The sequence below is a fragment of the Anas acuta genome, chromosome 5 (assembly GCF_963932015.1).
Source record: "Anas acuta chromosome 5, bAnaAcu1.1, whole genome shotgun sequence".
Lineage (NCBI taxonomy): Eukaryota > Metazoa > Chordata > Aves > Anseriformes > Anatidae > Anas > Anas acuta.
In genome coordinates, this window is record NC_088983.1 from 61,342,843 (window position 1) to 61,363,275 (window position 20,433).

The window sequence follows — 20,433 nt, forward strand, 5'->3', positions numbered from 1 at the left end:
TCTATGTCTATGTATTTATTCCATATTAATTATTAACACTGTTTCAGGCAGAGTGTATATGTTTTCTCATTCTAAATTATATCCTGTTAATGAAAATTACTTCCTCTATGCAGAATATGTACCTCATGTGGCTCTCTAAGCCACAGATGAAGAATTCAATTAACCACAATTTGAATATGTGCCAATTATTCCACCGCTTCAAGTTATTTTGTCTAATAAGTATTTTCATATGTAAAAATATTTTGTGTATATCTTTTGACACCAAAAATTATTTGAGTGATGGTTACATTTATACTTCAGACTCCTTTGTGTTGATTACATGGCCCCTTTATTTTTCAATGTATGTATGAACTAGTCTAAACGTTTTGTATGTAGCCTTGTCCAGAAAGGTTTATGTAAGACCCTTCTTATCAATAACATCCAGGTTTTACCTAAATTGCTTTTTAACACCTTAGGATTCTAAAGGCAGTTAAACTATAGATTAACATACTTCATATGGATAGATTTTCTTTTCCCAAAATGTCACGTTTTCCTGTGACGTAAACAAGGTAAACATGAACTAGCATAACATAAACACATAAGAGGCAAGGTGAATAGAGCTGACTTAAAATTCTATTTCTCCTATATTTGCCTATTTTAGAATTCACTATATATGCAGCTTACATGAAAATTTCCTCTGTAATAGAGACCAGAGTTCAAGGAAGTTTAATTCCTTGATGAACTCTCTAGGGGAAAACAAACTTGTATGTAGACTCATTTTGCTTTGAAGAGCAACACTTCTTTGAGCACTGGTATTAATGAAGCAAGATTTCCTTTGGATTTAGAGTTGATTGCAAACCGTAAACAGAACTTTTCCAGCGGCATCTCTCCCAGTGTAGATTCTTTTTGTCTAATGATGCTTAGGCTCATGCTGCAGTCTCTATCTAAGCCTTTCTTTTCCCATTATCTGTCCCCAAATTCCAAAAACCCTTAGGCAAGTGCCTCAAACAAACAAACAAACAAAACTGTGAAGCCCTGATGAATTGTTAAACCAGTTCAGATATTATTGTAAAACATGGAGCATACAAAGATAAAAGTTATTGCCATGGGGAAAATGGAAGAAAATTACTAAGAAAAAAAAATGTTGATAGTGAAAGAAGTGAAAGAATTTAGAAAGCATTTTTAATTATTTAAGAATTAAAATAAAATGAAAATATTTGACATGGGAACTCTAGTATTCCACTGCAATATTCTATATCAATTTCATTATTTTTTAAAGAAATATCTTGAACAAGACTACTCTCCAAGATTATAAAGGACTGGTACCTGTGCTGCTTTAGGATTCTTGGAGTTTCTCTGGATTCCTAAGCCACGCAATGACCTTCTAAAGCTTAAAGTACAAAAAAGAGGTTGTCCTTGACAACAGCACACAGAACCTCTGATCAGCTGTTGTTGTGATGACACCGGGGAGAAACTATATTCTGAAGCCTGCAAATTACACTAACCCTAGCAATATACTGAAATATGAAGTCTGTAAATTATTTTTTTCCAGAAAACAAAAACAATATTGCTTCATCATATGTGGATTGTTTTTAATGCAATACTTGATCTCATAATCTATTGTCAATATGTATGATATGTCCTGGAGCTAGGTCCTGATCCCTGCATCTCTGTTACCCGTACTAATATTGCAGATCCCTCCGATAGACTAACCCAAGCTAAGTCCATATTCTGGTCTCTGTTGTCCAGACTGATAAAAAATTTGAGGTTTTTCTCTAATGGCAGGAAGACTTTTGATAACCCCGGTGACTGCAGCTTTCTCTGCAGAACTGGTAGCCCTAAAACCATGGGCAGATGCTAGTTGCAGAGTCAGGGGTGTTCACAGGATCTTTCATTTATGAGACTACTTATCTGTGTAAGATATATTTAACTCAGTATCATTTTTAAGCAAGACTTTGTCTTGATATGATGATATAGAAAATGCAGAACCTGCCATTTCCCTTAATATTTTTCCCCCTGTATTGGTTGTAACTGCTTAGTTTTAAATTTTAATATTTGTTTCTTCTTGTTCTTTTTTTGGTTTGGTTTGGTTTCGTGGCTTTTTTTCATTCTTTCTTTGTCACATCAAGAGCTTAGCTTATTTACCTGAGTTCAGTGTCTAGCAAGTTACCTCTTAATCTTTATGGTAAATTGCCCTGTATGAGCTCTTCAGTTCTTAATTTTTCTTAGTAATAAATTGCCTAATTGTCACGTACCGCAACATGAAAGCTGAATAATTCTGGTCAGTGTTACATGATATGCACTACTAAAAACAACCAGTAGAACAGGCCTCTGAGGTTTATCACTGTATTCACCACCCAGCTGTTAATACGTGCTATGCACTGCCCACCTAAAGCATGTCACAGTGAGAAGTAAAACACAAAATGCTAGGAAGAGAATTGTCAGAAATGCTTCTATTTTAGCACCTTGAGAAGAGGCACCAAATTACCAAAATCTTAAAATGCACCTACTCCCATTAGGATTAGCATGATTTTTCACAAGGTTAAACTGAGAATAATGAGCTCATTTTCAGAATTTAAAAACTATACTTAAAATTAAGAGCATTGAAAATTCACCTTTAAACCATATGCTAGTGAAATAATTATAGACGTTTTTGTTATTTTTGAATTGAGCAAGGGGGCTCCCATCTAGATCCATGGAAGTGTTCTCTATTTAATAACTAAATACACTTAAAAATAATGGAGATTTCAGACTTTCAAAAGTCAGTTAGCCTCACAGTTGCCCTGGAAATTAAAAACCTGACTAAATTCACTATTTCTATAAGCAGAATAAGTAAGCAGATAATAAACGCAGGCACACCCCTCTGCAGTGACAATGTTATCCATTGTTATAATTGGCAGTGTTAATGTCATTGGTTACTCCAATAAAGAAAATCTATTTTTATCATTTGAAAAGCGTTTTTAGTTCCATGCGGTTTCCTTCCACACACTGAGTTTATGAACAGTGAACCTTCCTTTTCATTTCTGTCATTGAGGTTGCACTGAGCTTTAGGACTTACAGATCAAGAGTGGGAGAAATTTGAGAAACTATGGTTCAGAACCTGTAAAATAGTGTTTTTCAAAACCTCTCAAACCTCCATTCAAGTCAGCTTGGAGATTCTCCTGCTTAAATAATGTAACGACTAACATCATACAACACTTGTCTTTCTAAACAAGTAATTGTGACTACTGTTCACTAACCAGTAAAAAAAGGTACTGGCCATTTCTTGCAGAAGTGAAAACTAACTCAAAATGCTTTGTTATAAACTCAGATACACTAAGAACATAAATCTCAAATGCTTTAGGTAATAAAGATTTTTAAACCTAAAAACCACGAAGAAACAGAAGGCTTCTTTACTGCTTGAGATAACCTACCATGAACAGGAGATTTAAGATGATCTTCAAATGTTTCTTATTAGTGTGAAGCCAGCTATTCAGGAAGAAAAATGCAGTAGGATTTGGAAGATGAAAGCACACGTTTCAGGCTGTTAAAGGACCAATATCTTCCACATTTGAGGTTAACTTATCTCATTTAGGGCAAGAATGGATATCTGGAAAGGTGGAAGGTGTGATTATCACCATTAGTGATAATAAAAGCACACTGTTCAGTAAGAATCCCAACATAAACCAAAACACACAAGATCAAAATAAGAATTATCAAATCCTTTAAAAAAGTAGCAAAATATATTAATATAGAATTGCTAATCTTCTTAGTTAATTATGCCTTTAAGGCTGATCCATTTGTTGCTAATTAATTTTTGCTACATATTATATGTGTACTTGGTAATTCATTTGAATTAATGATACAAGAATAAATCAGATCATGTCAGCAAAGTTACAGATACCTATCTTCAGGAAGAAAGGGGCATCTGACAACGAATCAGAAGCAAGACAGTCTTTGTTTCTGAATGTAAATTAAAACAGTATTTCTGATTCAATATCAGCCCATGAGGAGACAGCAAAAGAGTATATGCAGCATGGGACAACTTACAATCATTACATAAAGCCTGGTTAACCTTTTGGGATACTACTGAAGGAAAAACTTTGCTAGTCTGTAGGAAATTTCTCTGGGAATATAGCTATGATATAGCCAAGATATAGCCTTGTCTGTGGATTAAAATTCAGCTTTCTTCCTGGATAAAATAGGGGACAAAATACTTAGACAAACAGGGTCTTGCTGCCACCTGATTGGAAGAAGCAAACATCCCCATAAAATAAAAATAGCAGTTAGAGACAGCATCTGCTGGCAAAGTCCAGGTCTACTCTAAGACTGTATCAGGGAACCATAGTCTCGGAACACTAAGGCAGAGCATCAGAGGCTAAAACTAAAGAAATCTTCCCCTTTGGCATGAAGGATGTCTTTACTAGATTTTTATTTACTTCATACCACTGACTAAGAAAAAGCTAAGTAGGCAGAATAAACATATTCTCACGTATTTTGTTTTAAGGAAGCACACTGGAAATGCATCCTGCATTTAGGTCACATGGGGAATGGGCACATACCACAAACCAGGTCATATGGCAGGAGTCAGAGGCTGTTTGAAGTCTACTGTCTCCTTTTGTGATGAAAACAAGACAAAAGCAGCAAAATGCACACAACCCTCTCTGACTCGTAGCTCTATGATCGGTACAGCCTGCTGCAGTCTCCTCTTTATAGTTTTTGCAGTAAATAGCACCAGTCTGATTGTACTGTGAACCTGGCAGGCAAGGACAGAAAATAAAAACTGCAATGAATCGTGCTGACATAGTATGTTTCCTCCAGAGAGGCTTTACACTGAGCAAGTGTACTGTCTGCCCAACTTTACAGATGATTAAACAGAAATGCTGAGAAGTTAAATTAGTACTCCAAAATCTGAGCAGGGACAATATTAGGAATTAGTCCTACAAATAAAGCCCTAGCCACACTAAGCGAGGAAAGAATAGCAAAGAGTTCTTCAGCTGACATGACAATTTTAGGATTTTACTCTTCCAGCTGTTCCCCTTCTTTTCCATAATGATGCATGTTGCCTTATACTGCATCAAGACTAAATCCAAAAGGCAGAATTATAACTAAACAGGCATTTTCTCTCAAAAAGATTTAAGAGATTTAGTGCTGGACCCCCGAAGTGTAACACTCCACAACATTGACCACATAAAAACAGTCAATACACACACTTATTTTTATATACTTAAAATTACTGTATGTGCAAAGACAGAACCAGTTAAAAAGGGTGGGTGGGGGATGGGGGAGGGCCAGACAAGAGGAAAGCAATTAAAGTCTCACATAGAAAATTAACCAGGATATCAGTGATATAATGTCATGGTTAAAGTTCAGGGAAAGGCATGTAACATACTTATTTTGTAACATATCACCTATGTTTCAAGCTATATTCATTGAAAACATGTTTTCTCGATGTGGTCTAGCAAGTAAATGCTAGAAAGGATTGCACAATCTTACTATATAGTTTGCCAACCACAGTTCATGGACAAACCTGATAAAGGCAGATCACCAACCTTTGCTCCTAACCCTGTCACTGGCTGCTTGTGTAACATGCCGTAGGTCACTCAGTCCCAGGGTATCTCATGCATTTATTCTCTGGGAAAGACCAGCCGATGGGTCAGTGGTGGAAGGGATATTCCTCTCCTGATCCAACAGGGAGAGGGAGCTCCCCTTCCAACCTCTTTTTGCTCCTACAATTTCAAAAGCATAAGTGAGGAGGACTCTTCATCAACTGCCTTCCTCTGTGACCAGCAATAATTTCATCTCCTACTTCTGTCAGATGTAAGGAAGGTGGGCAACTAACATGGACTGCATGATTCAAGCTCCATTCTTAACCCATGTTCTTGTTAGTCCATGCTGGCTTTCAAACATATGGGAAAATTTGGACAGCAATTAAAAAAAAAAAAAATGGAGTCAGAAGTTCCAGTCTTAACAAGCAGAAACAAAAAACAGTTGGCAAGGAGTAATAAGTACCCCAGTATTCAAGAAACTCTGGTTGAGAAGTAGTGCTGTAAGCTCCTGTTATTCAGGCAGGGACTTTCAAAAGTCTAAAAGTGCTGTTAATACTTTTCTGTTAAAGAAATTCTTTCACTGGAACCTAGGCAACATTTAAAAATCTGGACTACTTGATCTTATAGTAGCATCTCTCTCTCCTCTCTTTTTGACCCTGCAAGCTTCCATGTGAGAGGAAAAAAGGGGGGAAAAAGGCAACAAAAGGAAATAAATGACCTGAAAAAATCAGGGATCAGAGAAAAGTATCTGGAACCTAGAATAATAATATTAAGGGCTTCAAATCTTAACTGAGAGAGAAGATAGCCTGCAACATCCCTCAAACACCAGGAAAACCAGAAAGCATTCAGCAGGGGGAAAAAAAAAAAAAAAAAAAAAAAAAAAAAACTATTTCCATTTTCTCCTTCCTGTTTAAAAGCCTTTCTCCACATAAAACTTTTTTGAAAAAAAAAAGTCACTTATTTTAGACCTAGAAATAACCACTTTAAAATTGATGTGTTCACTCCACATTAATTCTTTGTCTGCCTGAATAACAGAAGATCAGAAGCTGTTAGACTTTACCTTCACAACTTCACAGGTAAGGTGAGAACGCTAGTAACACTGAAGAGACAAGTGGGAATGCAGAGAAAAAAAATTATTATACATAAATATACTGTGCACAAATATACATTTCATATTTTTCTACATAGAGTCTAAGATGATTGTTAGAATAAAGGAGGCCCAGAATGACAAGAGTTTTGGTTAAAACCCTTCTTCTGACAATGCTTTATCTCCATTAAGACATCTGACTGTATATATTAGACAGGTATAATACTGCATGAATTTAGGTATGAAGCCTTCTGAAAGAATATGTACCTTTCTAGTAAAAGTTTTCCATTATCCAGGAGGAAAAAAAAAAAAAAAAAAGCAAACAAAAAGGTAGCTGCAGTAAGCAAAGAACAAGTGGCAAATTCATATCTATTTTGACCCAAAACTAGAGGCTAAATTGATCTGGAAATCAGAGCTCTATCTGTCAACTCCCATACAAAGTATTTTGTTATAAAACTAAGCAATCCTGATGCAACACTGCCTGTTACAGAAGCAACACGAACTGCTATAAAATTGACAATGATTATCTTCTTTATCAAGACCAGCCCTCAGTTCTTGTTTTCTTACCTGATCTAATCTAACACTGTCTGGGAAGTGAAAGAGGAAGTCAATCAGTTTTCAGATAGTGAAGATAAGAAAAGTTTGTCATTATTTGTGCACAAAAGCTTTTCAGAAGTCAAAAGACAAATTACTGTTGGAGGAGCCTAAGCAGGAAAATACTTTCTGCAGTCAACAAAGAATTCATCTGACATCCAGCTCCTGAGCAGAATGTTATCTATTTATACCATCATGGAGGGTGATAACTAATCAGCGCTAGCTGTCCTTACAAAGGCTGTATGGAAGGGCATATTGCAACTTTAAGATGATATAAAATTGCACAGATGGAAACAAGACTCACTTTTCCTTTCTTGCATATCAACCATCCTTCTCCCATTTTTGGCTTACAATGAGCATGCTTCATTCTATTTTAGCAAATTAACATTTTCTTAAATCAACAGGAATGCCAAAGGACTAATGTATTTGGAAACATTGGTTGGTTCACTACAGAATGTGTTACTAAATTAAAAATGTGTAACAAAACTAAAGAAGTGCTGTGTTGTTGATGTTTTTTGTTTTTTTTTTGTTTTGTTTTGTTTTTTCCCTCTAGCTAAGGCTACGTTATCCCCATTGCAACAACTAGGCATGCAGCAAATTAAAATGCAAAATATTCCATAGAATTATGATAATTGGCAGAACTTGCCCTTTAATATACCACTAAAACAAGTACGCTTTTGAAAGGTGAATAATCTACTCAAATACATACTTGTTCAGGACTTAAAAGGAAGAATTCTCTTAAGGCTGTTGCCTTATCAAAATTGCTTGACTAGCAACACTGACAGCTCTTAAAGTCAAGACGAGCAGCACTTAAGTTCCACCTGAGCAACCAGTGCTCAGTAACAGAGTGACACACAGGTAGCATTTCACAGTCCCATTGCTGCAGAAATAACAGCTAAAAAGCTAGGAGACAGCTCAGAAACTTACTGTGGCATATCACAGAATCCATCACACCTTCCTGACCTGGCTTTTCATTCCAGGAAGGAATGCAAGGTGTTGCTGGGGATAAAATTTTAATTCTTGGAGTGAAGCCATTCTGAAGTTTTCTGTTATTCTAGCTAATGAGATGTCCTGCAACCTGCAAAGCTGCAGAAGGCCTCTAACTAGTCTGTTACCTAACAAAGTCATAAATGTTTCTCTTAAAGTCTGCCTTCCTCATGCAAAGAAAAGGCTTGCTATGCTACCCACAGAGCAAATTGCAAACTCACAGCAGAACTAAGATGAGAATGTAAATAAATAAGGAAATCAAAATTATGAGAGTAGAGGAGGAATAACAAAAAAAAAAATCATGCATATGAAATAATAAACAACCAAGTCTAAGGCTGAGGTCCTTGTTTGTACCGAAGTATGGTAATTACAGCTTACTTAATTTTTTCATAAATGCTTCTCAGACAGAAAACTGCTCTTAATACAAGCTAAAGCACCTGTGATAACCCTCTAGCTCTCCAATAATGAGTTTCTATGGTCGCTTGTGCCTTGATTTTCATGGCCTGACCTCCTGTAGAGAGGTACACGGAGTTTATTTTTTTTGTGGCAGATCCCAAGCCTGCCATTAATCATTTCCATTGGGAAGGGAATGGGCTTCTGAGGACTGAATTCTGGGCTTTTAGTTGTATTCACAATGTCTCATAAACCAAAGCAGGTTAACAGAACTGACTAGCATTCTCCACCCCTTAGTAGTAGTTATTGAAACTCTCAGATACTCTACTGAGGTGAAATTCATAACTGAGATGCCAAATAAGAAGTGCTTCTCCAAAACATACATGGCATTGCCTGACAGGAGCAAAAGAATTTCCTCTTGTGCATTAGCACAGACCTTTAATGATCTGTCTCTTTACAGGTTAAAAAATAAAAAAAAATAAAAAATAAAATAATTAAAAAAAAAGAAAGTGAAAAGGAAACACAAAACTATATCATCTGCTTTTGCCAAAAGAATTTGCAAACCATTTACCATGCAGTTAGGACGTGATTCAAAGCCTACCGACGTCAATGGGCTGAGGATCAGATCCTTATTCAGCTCTTGGAGCTAACTCCTCTTAGAACTGAAAATTGTTTATTTAGGTCCCATTCTCTATTCATATCTTAATTATTTCAGAGCTTTGTCCAGCCAAATATTGAATACCTCTAAAAAGAGAGATTCCGCAACATCTCTGTTTCTGTGTCAGCATTTGGCCATCTTCATGGTGGAAAAAAATACATCCTAGTGTCTTAGAAACTTATGAATTAGCTATTGTTTTTCTGAAAAATTACATTTAAAGCTGCCACCATTCTGAATTCTCATAAGCAACATAAACAGATAAAGAAAGAGCAATGTGTCAGAAAGAACCAAAAAAAAGGAAGACAAGAAAGCAAATTAGGTTTGAGTATGTCAAAACAGACATGGAGGTGAAACCAGCTGACTTTTGCACAAATGTGCTCAGACATGATATCTTGCTGAGAAACTGCTCACCTGATCTCGGGAATACGGAGTATCCACTATGCGTTTGTCTGAACATGCTGCTAGAAGAATCTTCATTGCATTTAACTGGAGCAGCATTTCACAAGCCATGGTATCAAAGAAAGTAATATTGGCAAGAGCTGCTGAAGCCAGCAGGAAAACTTCACCAGATGAGGCTTCTTGGCACAGTTCTAGGAATGCAGAGAATAAGATGAATAAAAGTCATCCCTTCATTGCAAAAACATGTTTGTTTCAAAGCAACATTTAACCATCTGCAATTTTCATTAGTAATCTTAATATCCGACCAAGAATAATTATGACCAAGTTCATAATACACAAGACAAAAAAATAAATCATTTTAATTGCAGCATAAATATAGTATATCACATTTTAAGGTGCTTTATAAGTTATTAACATTAGGCAACTTTATTTATGCTTGTGTTTCTGGACACCAAAAGCAGGCAAAAATGGAAAAAATGAACCTAGGCACCAAGTGTTTCCTAAGCATTCATCTAACTAACGAGATGATCTACCTAGTTTATCATTCTACAGAGAACATTCCACTGAATGTTGTTCAACCTGCAACGTCATATAAATAAAATGAAATAGAGGAAGCAGAAATCTGACAGTAGGTGAACCATAAGAGAATAATTCTGCCATCTATCCTGATCTTTAGAACAAGGCACACATCTCTAAACTTATTCCTTTGTAGACATCCTGCATATTTTCGAGCTTCAGTAAGAAGTGCTGAAGACACAGCTGTCTTTTAATTCCTTGCACACGTGTATTTTAACTAAAATCTGAATCACCTGGCAATTAGATTTCAGCATGTTTTAAAAATTCAACATATTACAGTAAATCAATTGCTGAGCTATAAATATTACAAGGACACTGGTGTGTGATTATTGAAAAAGCTCTCCCAAAGTTACACATGGTCTATTTTTAATGCTCACATATCTTGAGAAGAGTATGCGTTACTAAATTCATGTGGAACTTGAGCACTGAGAATCAGGGAAATTCTCCACCTGCTAATCCCTTACAGTGGGCTATTCAGGTTCTCTTTTGACTGTGGTACGTTGTGATAACCTCTAAACACAACTTAAGTCAGTTTAGATGCCTCTAGTAGTCTAGCTACAGGAGAATCAGGCCCAGCACAGTTAATTCCACCCACTGGATTCAGAGAAGGTTCAAGGCAGAACCTTCAGTATTTATTGCTGGGCAGACTGGTCATTAGAGATAAAAGTGTTCCCTTGACTTTTGCAGCACTATCTCTAGGAATACCCAAGAATGTTTGAGCACATCTCAGATAATTCTTAGCCACTGCAGAATTCTCAAGCAGTAGCACTAAATTCTTTTCTTATTCCATTAAATAATAATAATAATAACATCATCATGAAAATTGAAGTGCTCTAGTTTAACTGTAATCATTGGGCTCAGTAGAGAAATATCCGGGTAAAATGTAATGATCATGAGAAATCAAACTACATGACCAAACTAGACTTTCTAGTATGAAGCTCTGAGAAAATCTGAAACGCCAGAGAGAGAACACCTGACTGAAAGCCTCTAGTATTTGAAAGGGATAGAGCACAGTGCTAGAAATAACAGATTCTTCTCTCTAGAAAGTCATGAGAAATTTCATCTTATTTTCATGAAGTATCCTCACTGACAAAAGGTTAAGGAAAAGCTTGCTGTTAACTTTACATTATTTTACCATAGATGAGAGGCCTAGGCAAGCAAGACAGGAACTTTTATTTTCCTGTAACAATATCTATATGTTATACTACATTATACTTTTCTTCTGAAGTATCGTACAAACGTAGATGTAGTGATGAGCAACTTTAGAAAACACAACAGCCATAAAAGTTGGCAACTACTAGAAACTCCATTTTAGAGACTAACATGGAACAGGAGGATATTTGGCTAAGTTCCTTCTGTGGCTTTAATGGTCGAATTTCACATGAATATTATTTTTTACAGCTATACATAATATTTTTTACTCCAGTCCACGTTCGAGTAAAAGTTAAGTAACTGCAGAATGTCCTGCTTCAGGGTTAAAAATGACCAAGTTCTTCTAGCTGTTGAGGAAAAAATTGCAAACATTCTTTTCACAGAATCTTGCTAATGGAAGAATCCTACCCTCAATCTGTTATTTTAACTGGAAAGACTCAAAAATTGCATAAAGAACTTACTAACAAGCGCTGTTACAATTTCTTCCATATTTTCTAGAAAGCTGCTGAGATGCTGAGTGAACGTGAGATGTGGAGATGTGATCTGTGCAATTACTGCTGCTGCTTCTGCATGAGTGGCTTCAGAATGGGTGTTATCAGTAAGAATGTCAGTCAGGCACAGTATCCCATCAACCTATGGAGAAACAAGAGGTATAGATTGGAATTACTCCAAGAAATTCTTTTGCAACCAAATAGGTGTTTAAGTCCTCCTTTCTTGGCTGTGGCTAAACTACTCAGTTCATTTTTAAAATTGACTTAAACCTTGTTGCACTTATTACATAAATGTCAATTTAGCAAATAAAAGTAAGTTCAACAGAAAAGTTTGTTGACCAAAAAAAGTCTTGTGTTTCCTTCTCCCATAATGTTTCTACTGAACTGATTTTGGTCAAACAAAAAGTCTCTTCTGATAGAAGTCTCAACTAAAGCACTATTCCAAAAATAAACTCTGATAAGCAAATGTTAACAGCTACTCTGCCAAAGACACATCTACATTCATTCAAGTGTGTCCCATTGTAAGACTCAAGCTTAAGTGTGCAGTAAGTTCTTCACAGGCAGACTTTTTTGCCACATTTTACTGAATGTATCACAAAGTAAACACACGATCAGAAAGTACCGTGACCTGTCAAACTCCAGCTGGTGAGCTAGCTTCCATGGGTGTCAATTTAGAACTAGGATTGCATATTCAGAAGAGAAACAGAAACACGAGTAAAATGGACATGGATTTATATTTTTAGAGTATAGTATTTTAAATTAATTCCTTATGCAGTTTAGGCAAATACATCCTATATGCACATTTTATTCTGGATTATAGGAGACCCACTGACACAATGAAAGACTGTGACAGAGTATAGACGATGGGATAGCTTAAACTGTAGATATGTATCATCTCTTAGTAACCAACCCAGGAAAAGAAGGTCTTCTGTAGACAAGGACATAACCTAAGAACTTTCAAAATTAACAGCACTATGTTTCTCCCCAGGTTTAACATATTGCTGAATAATTCATCATATAGGTAGATGTGCTAAGAGGGGACAGAGAGCATGAAGATGCATGTAATGTCAAATCCACATAAATTCACTAATCAAAATCTTTATATAGCTAATATAAATACATAGCTAACAGCTAATATAGCTAATGTACTATAGGTTTATAGTTACAGTTTTAAATCAGTTTACAAATGATCAGAGCTTCTACAAGCTTCACTGAGCAACAGTTTTAAGACCAATCTTTATTTATTTGAAGCTCTGAAAAATGACTGTAATTGTCTTACAACTTACTTAGACATTTTATAAATACAAAGAGAAATTAAAAAGGCTTAGCACTGAAATATACTTTAATAAAGTTTTTCACATTTATTTTTCAAATAAAACCAAACACGTTATACACTCACCAAGTGTCCTTCATAGGCCTGTTGTTCAGATTGCATTCTCTGTTTATTCAAAGCTTCCTCAGCACATGCTTCTTAAGTCCTATCTATTTTTTTTTCCACAAAGCATATTTAGCAAAATTCGTATTCACATTTTTGTAACTTATTAATAGAGAAAGTGGAGTTACCTTGTATTAGCTATCTCGCAATGAGCATTAATTAAAGTAATTGTTGGTGCTTATCAATAATATGTTTTATAAGAAAAGCTTTCAGATTGATGGAAGCAAAAATCACCCCCTGGAAGATTATTCTTTAGGATGCACTTTTTAATAGGCAATAGACTGTATCATTGAAACCCTAAGAACATAAAGAAATGCAAAAGAAATTATATCTCTATTTTTCGTGCAGATTACAAATGGGATTTAGTACAGAAACTGAAAGGACTGGCAAGAAGAGGAAGAATAAATTTTCAACACCAAACTTATTCTTGACAACCTTTCAACATTAATCTACCTATAGCAAAATATTTCCTCCTAGTTATGGCAGAATTCTACAGTTTGAAACAGCAGATTCACATAATTCTTTTGGCTTCAAGGTATATTAATAGATCTCAGTGTCAAGAATTAATACATGTCCTCACAAGATGATTTAGTAGCCAATGTGTGCTAGACAATATCATATGCAAAACTCCTCAATTTTGTCACCTTGAAACCTCCCTATATCACACCTTGTCTGGAGTCTGAAGGATGCTAATAAGTCAGAATAAAATTTTAAATATACTTCAAGGCATTAAATATACACACACACACACACTTCAGAAGAAGCTTCTTCTAAGAGCTGGTAACAGATCTTGGTACTCTTCAGCCCTAAATTTAAAGTTGAAATTCACTTAGCCAACTCTTATTCAATGACCTCAGCAAAATGATTTTGGAGTGGTTTTGTGCTATTTCAGAACCAGTAATGGCTTATGAAAGAGGTACAAGTACAAGGTTAGATTTTTCCATCAGCACTGATTGTTTATATCTACACTATGAAACACAAGCTGCTAAAAATACAGAGTCTGTACTCAACTTCTAAATTACTTATTTGATTTTTTTAAGTAATTGTTTGTGGAAATAGACAGTTGCTGAATTGTAAATAGAAGTGGATATATGTTGTTCTTCAGCATAAAAATAAAATATAAACTTTATTTTTATCCATAAAGGCCAGCACTATTTAGTTTTCCTCCTTTCTATTCAGAATCCTGTAAAATAGTAACAAATTCTGCCTAAAATTTGCTGTATACTCTTTTGGCTCCTATCTTAAATATAGAAGATAAAATAATTCTGCTCCATCAGGCAACCCCATTTATAAGTGTCCAGCAATAAATTTTAAAATGACAGGGGAACAATCTAATAAAAGCACTTTAACATCCAAAAAGAAATTGCTGCTCAAAGCATTTTTATAATTAGCTTTCACACTGAAAGGAACTTTGGATGACTGCCCTGTTTTCTGTTTAATTTTGGTGAAGTAATCAGCTAAATGTCAAATCTGTTCATCACCTTGGCAATACAAAAGAACCAGTTAGCCAGATAAAGCAAATAAATGAATTCCATGAATGCAACAAGATGCTGTGGAGACCCTGCATTTGAGGAATGGTGTTCAGTAAATGCTTGATCACTAATGTTTCAATATTGATAACTGGAAAAATGCCAGGAACTTACATTCTTATAAGCATAGCTCTGTTATGTAAACTTCATCCAAGTGGCAAAATAAGTACGTGACCACTTAACTGCATAGATCAAGTCTTCTGAAGGGAAATCATTTATTTCCTCGGCAACAGAAAGGAACAAGTTCTAGGGCAGCCCTCTTTCTTCAGTATACCTGTTCTTTCTCTTAAAAATATTACATAAAACTAGGCATCTGCTAACATGGTTGAACTAGCTTGAATTAAATCCTAGCAGTTAATAAAGATAGCAGTACAGAACTTGCAATGAATTGCATTATTGACTTCCTGACTTTACCGACTATATTATACACAGTGCACATCTTAACTCTGTTTTCTGAAAGGAGGTTTAAGACAGGTTTTCCAGCTGACTCTGAGAACCAAGACCTCTTCCCTTCTTTCCAATAATGCCTGTCTTCAGCTGTATAAAATGCTGCTGAAGATCTTTTCTCATACAATGACTTTCTCCCACATTCTTGTTTGTCCTCTCAATGCTCAGATGAGCTCTACATGTTGGTAAATTTTCTCAAGGCTTTTTAAAGTTCTCTGAATTGATGTCCAAGTCATCCTGTTGAGATCAGAGAGCCTCACAGGCTATCAGCTTTTTTCCCATCATCAAATGTGTGGGTAACTCTATCCAGCCTGCTGCTGGGTGCCTCTGGTAAGCAGCACCAGCAGGTTAAAAAACAGATTTTACAGGAAAACAGTAAAAAATAAATATATATATATATATGACAGAATGAAGGGGAAATGCTGAGATCCAGCTATGAGACAGCAAGCATGAAAATAAAATCCCAACAGCAGAAGATGAATTTTGGGGGGATCACTTCTCAAACATTGTCTCAGCCTTCTCAGAAGGTAAGAGGAGTATTTTGAAAGTAGAGGCTGCACCAAACAGTCAAGCACCAACAGATCAAAGTTATGTTTATTATATTAGTTTTATCCTTTCACACATGCCGTATAGTAGTGCCTCCCAGTTTGAATCTGGAAGATAATAACTAAAAGGAGAGATGAACATTAGCAGTCTGAATGGAAACACTAGAATGTATGGGATGGAGAGTGAGAGAGAGAAAAAGAAAGGAAGGAAGGAAAAATGATTACATTCAAAAACTATTTGAATCCCTGGCTTAGCATTCTGTGAACACAATATACTTCACTTCCCAGACTGCTGCATGAATCATGAAGTTGCTCCACTCTTCCACAATTCCATCGAAAATGGCATTCAACAGAATCCATATACCTTTATTTTGATGACTTATTACTCATTAAATGAACTCCTGATCATCAAGACTGATGTCTATTCTACATAAGACTTTTTTTAAACTTATTTTGCAGCTGAAGAAGGCATACAATTCTTATCTAACTTTTACCACAGAATCATCTAGGTTTGAAGAGACCTCCAAGTTCACCTAGTCCAACCTCGGCCCTAACATTAACAAGTCCTCCACTAAACCACATCACTAAGGTCTACATCTCCATGTCTTTTAAAGAACTTCAGGTATGGTGACTCAACCACTTCCCTGGGCAGCCCATTCCAATGCCTAGCAACCCTTTTGGTAAAGTTCTTCCTAATATCCGATCAAGGTTTATATTGGCAATAAATAAATAAATAAATAAATAAATAAACAAACAAACAAACTGAGCCCAAAAGTCCATTTAATATAAAGTCCTTGCATTGAGGATGTATCAGAAATTAAACTGATAAGAACAGATACTACACTTGATCTTAGCCAAAAGGCCGAGAAGCGGTGTTGAAAGAAACCAAGGAAAAGGGACAAAACACCTTACGCTTCATATATGGTCACCTGCCCTGTGAAATACTCTGCAGATAAAACTGCCTTAGCTCCACTATAGCTGAGAAATATGTTGATTTATACCAGCTAAAGAGCTGGTCAGCTACTTTTAAAGTGAGATGATATACTAGTAAAGTGACGCCATTAAAGTGTCCACAAATACTATTTCAAGTAATCAAGGCTGCTGCAGCAATTCCATGGAAGCAGCACTCTAATGATTTTTGGAACAACTGCTGTGCAGCAGCCATGGCACCTTATAAACATGAGCTATTCTTTTATACTCTACACAATAGTGCAGAGCTGAATAAAGGCTGACTGGTTCCCAACTCAGTAGTTTTAAAACAGCTGGCAATTACCTTAGCTTTGTATTGAAGTTTGCTATGAGTAGGTTCTTTGGATCATGGCACCTTCAACTCATTTCCCAATTAAACTTCTATCCTTCAGAACGTGATCATGCTATGGATGACGTACTTATTCTTCCCTGTGTTTAGCCACCAAAGGCCAACATAAAGATTATCTAATCTGTATGGGGAATATAATTATGTGCATTAAGTAAAAGAAATCTCAACCTCAAAAAAGACTGTTAAACTTCTCAGCCTGAAGATTGACACCATTAAAGGTGTCAATGCCTAAGCAGGAATCCTGCAGCCACGTCATAGGAAGAAATGAACTGCAGAGCAAGATGACATGAGTGAATTCTAGGTTGAATAGGAGTGAAAAGGATAAATGTTATATAAACGTTTTCTCCCTTCTAAACCTAGGAAAGATGGTCAACTTACAGTGGACGTTCTTTGGCACTCAGAGAGGGTCTAAGCTTGTTGCAGATAAGATTTGTCAAAGAGGTTATAAAGAATAAGTCCTTTCCGTAGAAAGGATGGACAAAATCAGTAAGATTGACATCCAGACTTCTTTCTCATCTCTGTTTTAAGGATAAGGGAATAGCAGGCTTTGAACTACCTCAATACTGAGGACTTAGATGAAGGGAAAGGCAGTCTTTTAAAGCTGTTGATAAAAGAAACCAGGAGCTGCGCTGCTGTTAGCCTACCAGCTCACATCCACCCACCCTTATAAGCACAGCTTACACTGTTTCAAACTACCCTCTACAAACATACATGTATGTGAACCTGCCAAGGATACACCCAACTTTCTAGATATACTCCTCACAGGCCTTCAGTTCTGTAGGACAGGTGCTGAGTGGCTAAAATGGACAGAAGGAGAAGAGACTGAGAAGGAATTCACTCACAGTTATATAGAAGTCACCTGTAGTCCCAATCCTTCTACTAAACCACTGTTGGTGTTTATAGAACCGGGATGCACTGACAAAACAGATGGATAACTACTGACCATAAATGACTACCGTGGTTTTAAAAAGCAAATATATTTTTAATGGTCTTAGAACTCAGCATTTTTAAAATGCTTTCTCCTATTCTGTCACATCACGATAACGATTTATGTGTAATCTCAGGAGCATACAAGATTACAAGAGGACTATTTGTGTCCACATACAACAGAGTTAGAAATGCAATTCAAGTTATGTGACCGATGACAGAAGTCAAAGGTCTCAGTTGCCTTGTATTTTGAAGGGCTGCATATACTGGCTTTAAGTTGCAAGAACCTTTTCCTATTCGTAGGAATTTCTTGATATCTGCATCACAAATTCCAGAAAGTATATGCTTTTTTTGTTTCTTTTAAATAATGAATAAGGCTTTATATATTATACTTTGGGGGCTGAATTTCATTAAAATGAAGCCACACAGACACAAAAAAGGACTCAGCAACAAGATGAGAGGAACTGTCATGAGTTAGATAATAATGCTGAACAAAATTCTGGAACCTGAAGCCTGAATTAGGGCAGGACCACATATAAGTAGTTTTCACATAGCCCTCATTTTTATTTACCCTGGGGGATCATAGTCTGAGGGGGGAAAAAGATAAAAATAAAAAAATAAAAAAATAAACTATTCCTATAAACAAACAGGGCTCCAGGGTTATGCATAGCAGGGCACTCCAGAAAATGAGATGTGCTCACTGAAAAAAACATGCTCCGATGATCTAGTTTTAAATAAATAATGTCACAGACACTTCATGGCATGAGGGCATATTCTCAAACACCTGGTGTCTGGCATTTACAAAAAAGAATACACTTTCAACATGTTTGATTATATTGTATCACTGAGTTTTTGGTGTGATATCATGAATTTTATTTTTAAGAAGTGTTACTGCACCTCTTCATGAGAAAAAAAAATAACACATGCATATCGCATTTTTAGAGCATCCTCTTCATCTATTACAATAATGAGAAAGTGCCTCTATCCAAAAGCACAGCATGGGGGTCACAGCCAGCAAATCAGTCATTATCAGCTAGTCCCACTCTTCACAGCATCTTTATTACCTTAGCAAAAAGTTCCTGACAATCTTCCTGCTAGAAACGTGGATGTGTTTAAGTCAAAACTTTCAAACCTTAACATGATAGGCTATCAAGTTGATAAAAGAGCCTATAATTAATAATTATAATTAATTATATATTAATTATTATCACTGTAACTTCACATACAACTTCTCTCATCAGATAACGATTCTCGAATGGGTCAGTAGAACACTGTACCATGAAGGTAGAAACAAACAAACCTATCCTGTGCTCAGGGGGTGGCAGTGAAACCACCACAGCAGAAAACAGCATTACTTTACAGGAGTTAGAAAGAGTGAAAATAGCACAGGATGATGGTTTGCTTTTTACTGTTACTTTAAATATGAGATTCTGCAAATGCATTCAGAAACATATCCTTATGCAAACAATTTTTCTGCAAATATTTCTCATTTCAAGGGTCTCAATGTAGCTTAAAAATATCCATACTCCACAAAAGACAAGGTTTCTATGGTTTTTGAATCACATGTACACTAATTAAACACACCTTAACTACAGGACACTTAATAGAACGTATTAAATATATACAGCAGCTTGTTCAAAATTAAAAGGTTTTATGTCTAAACACACATAACTGCCAAAAAGGTCTTAGTGCTTCACCCGTGTTGTTCTCTCAAATTGTTGTTTTTAAGAAAAGCACTATGAGGCACCATGCATTAAAAAAAAATCATTTGCTACATTTGTTACTGCACAATTGCTGTTCAATTACTTTAATAAATTAATTTAAATAAATTAGCTCCAGAAATGACCTTATATGTGCAAGATTTTCATTGGCAGAGAATTTTTACAAGCAAGTTGTAGAGCTTTATGATAGCCATTTATAATGAAAACACTCACAGCACTTTAGCTATAAAACTTCCAGGGAGCAACTCAGTAAGAGTCCATTTGTGTTGTAATAACAACAGAGGAAATTGCTACACTTATTTGAACAAGAATTTAAAATAAATAAATAAATAAATAAATAGCAGTTTTCATCTGTTGAAAATTGAAGGAACTTTACTAGCTGCAACAGACTCAAGCAATTTCATCCTAAGATTTCTCTCCTGAGAAAAATCTCCTTGGGTCTCTTGGGTCTCAAACACCGATTTATTTCTGTGACTATGGTGGCAATAAAATAATTTCAGAATTGCTTTAAGCATAAGAAATTCAAGTTTAGGATCAGCTGTTTGCATGGACTCTTTATGAGCAGTCAGAGGTCTACTACAAACCATCCGAGAAAATTATCTATTTTTTTTCTCTCCATTAACATCTCCCAGTACTGCTCTTTGGTCAAATACAGTTGATATATTGA

At 35.8% G+C, this 20,433-nt stretch overlaps 1 protein-coding gene and 1 pseudogene across 6 annotated transcripts in view; both read right to left on the reverse strand.

The window, feature by feature from the left end:
* Positions 1 to 20,433, reverse strand: part of INSC (INSC spindle orientation adaptor protein) — a 135,756-nt gene that overhangs the window by 11,409 nt on the left and 103,914 nt on the right. For all 6 annotated transcript variants that reach the window (XM_068685217.1, XM_068685218.1, XM_068685220.1 and 3 more), the window contains 2 exons: positions 11,815 to 11,986; positions 9,638 to 9,816 (listed from right to left, as the gene is read on the reverse strand). In XM_068685217.1, coding sequence (XP_068541318.1) covers positions 9,638 to 9,816; positions 11,815 to 11,986 — 351 coding nt within the window. The remainder of the gene's footprint in view (positions 1 to 9,637; positions 9,817 to 11,814; positions 11,987 to 20,433) is intronic.
* LOC137858188 (U2 spliceosomal RNA) lies at positions 16,558 to 16,674 on the reverse strand (annotated as a pseudogene).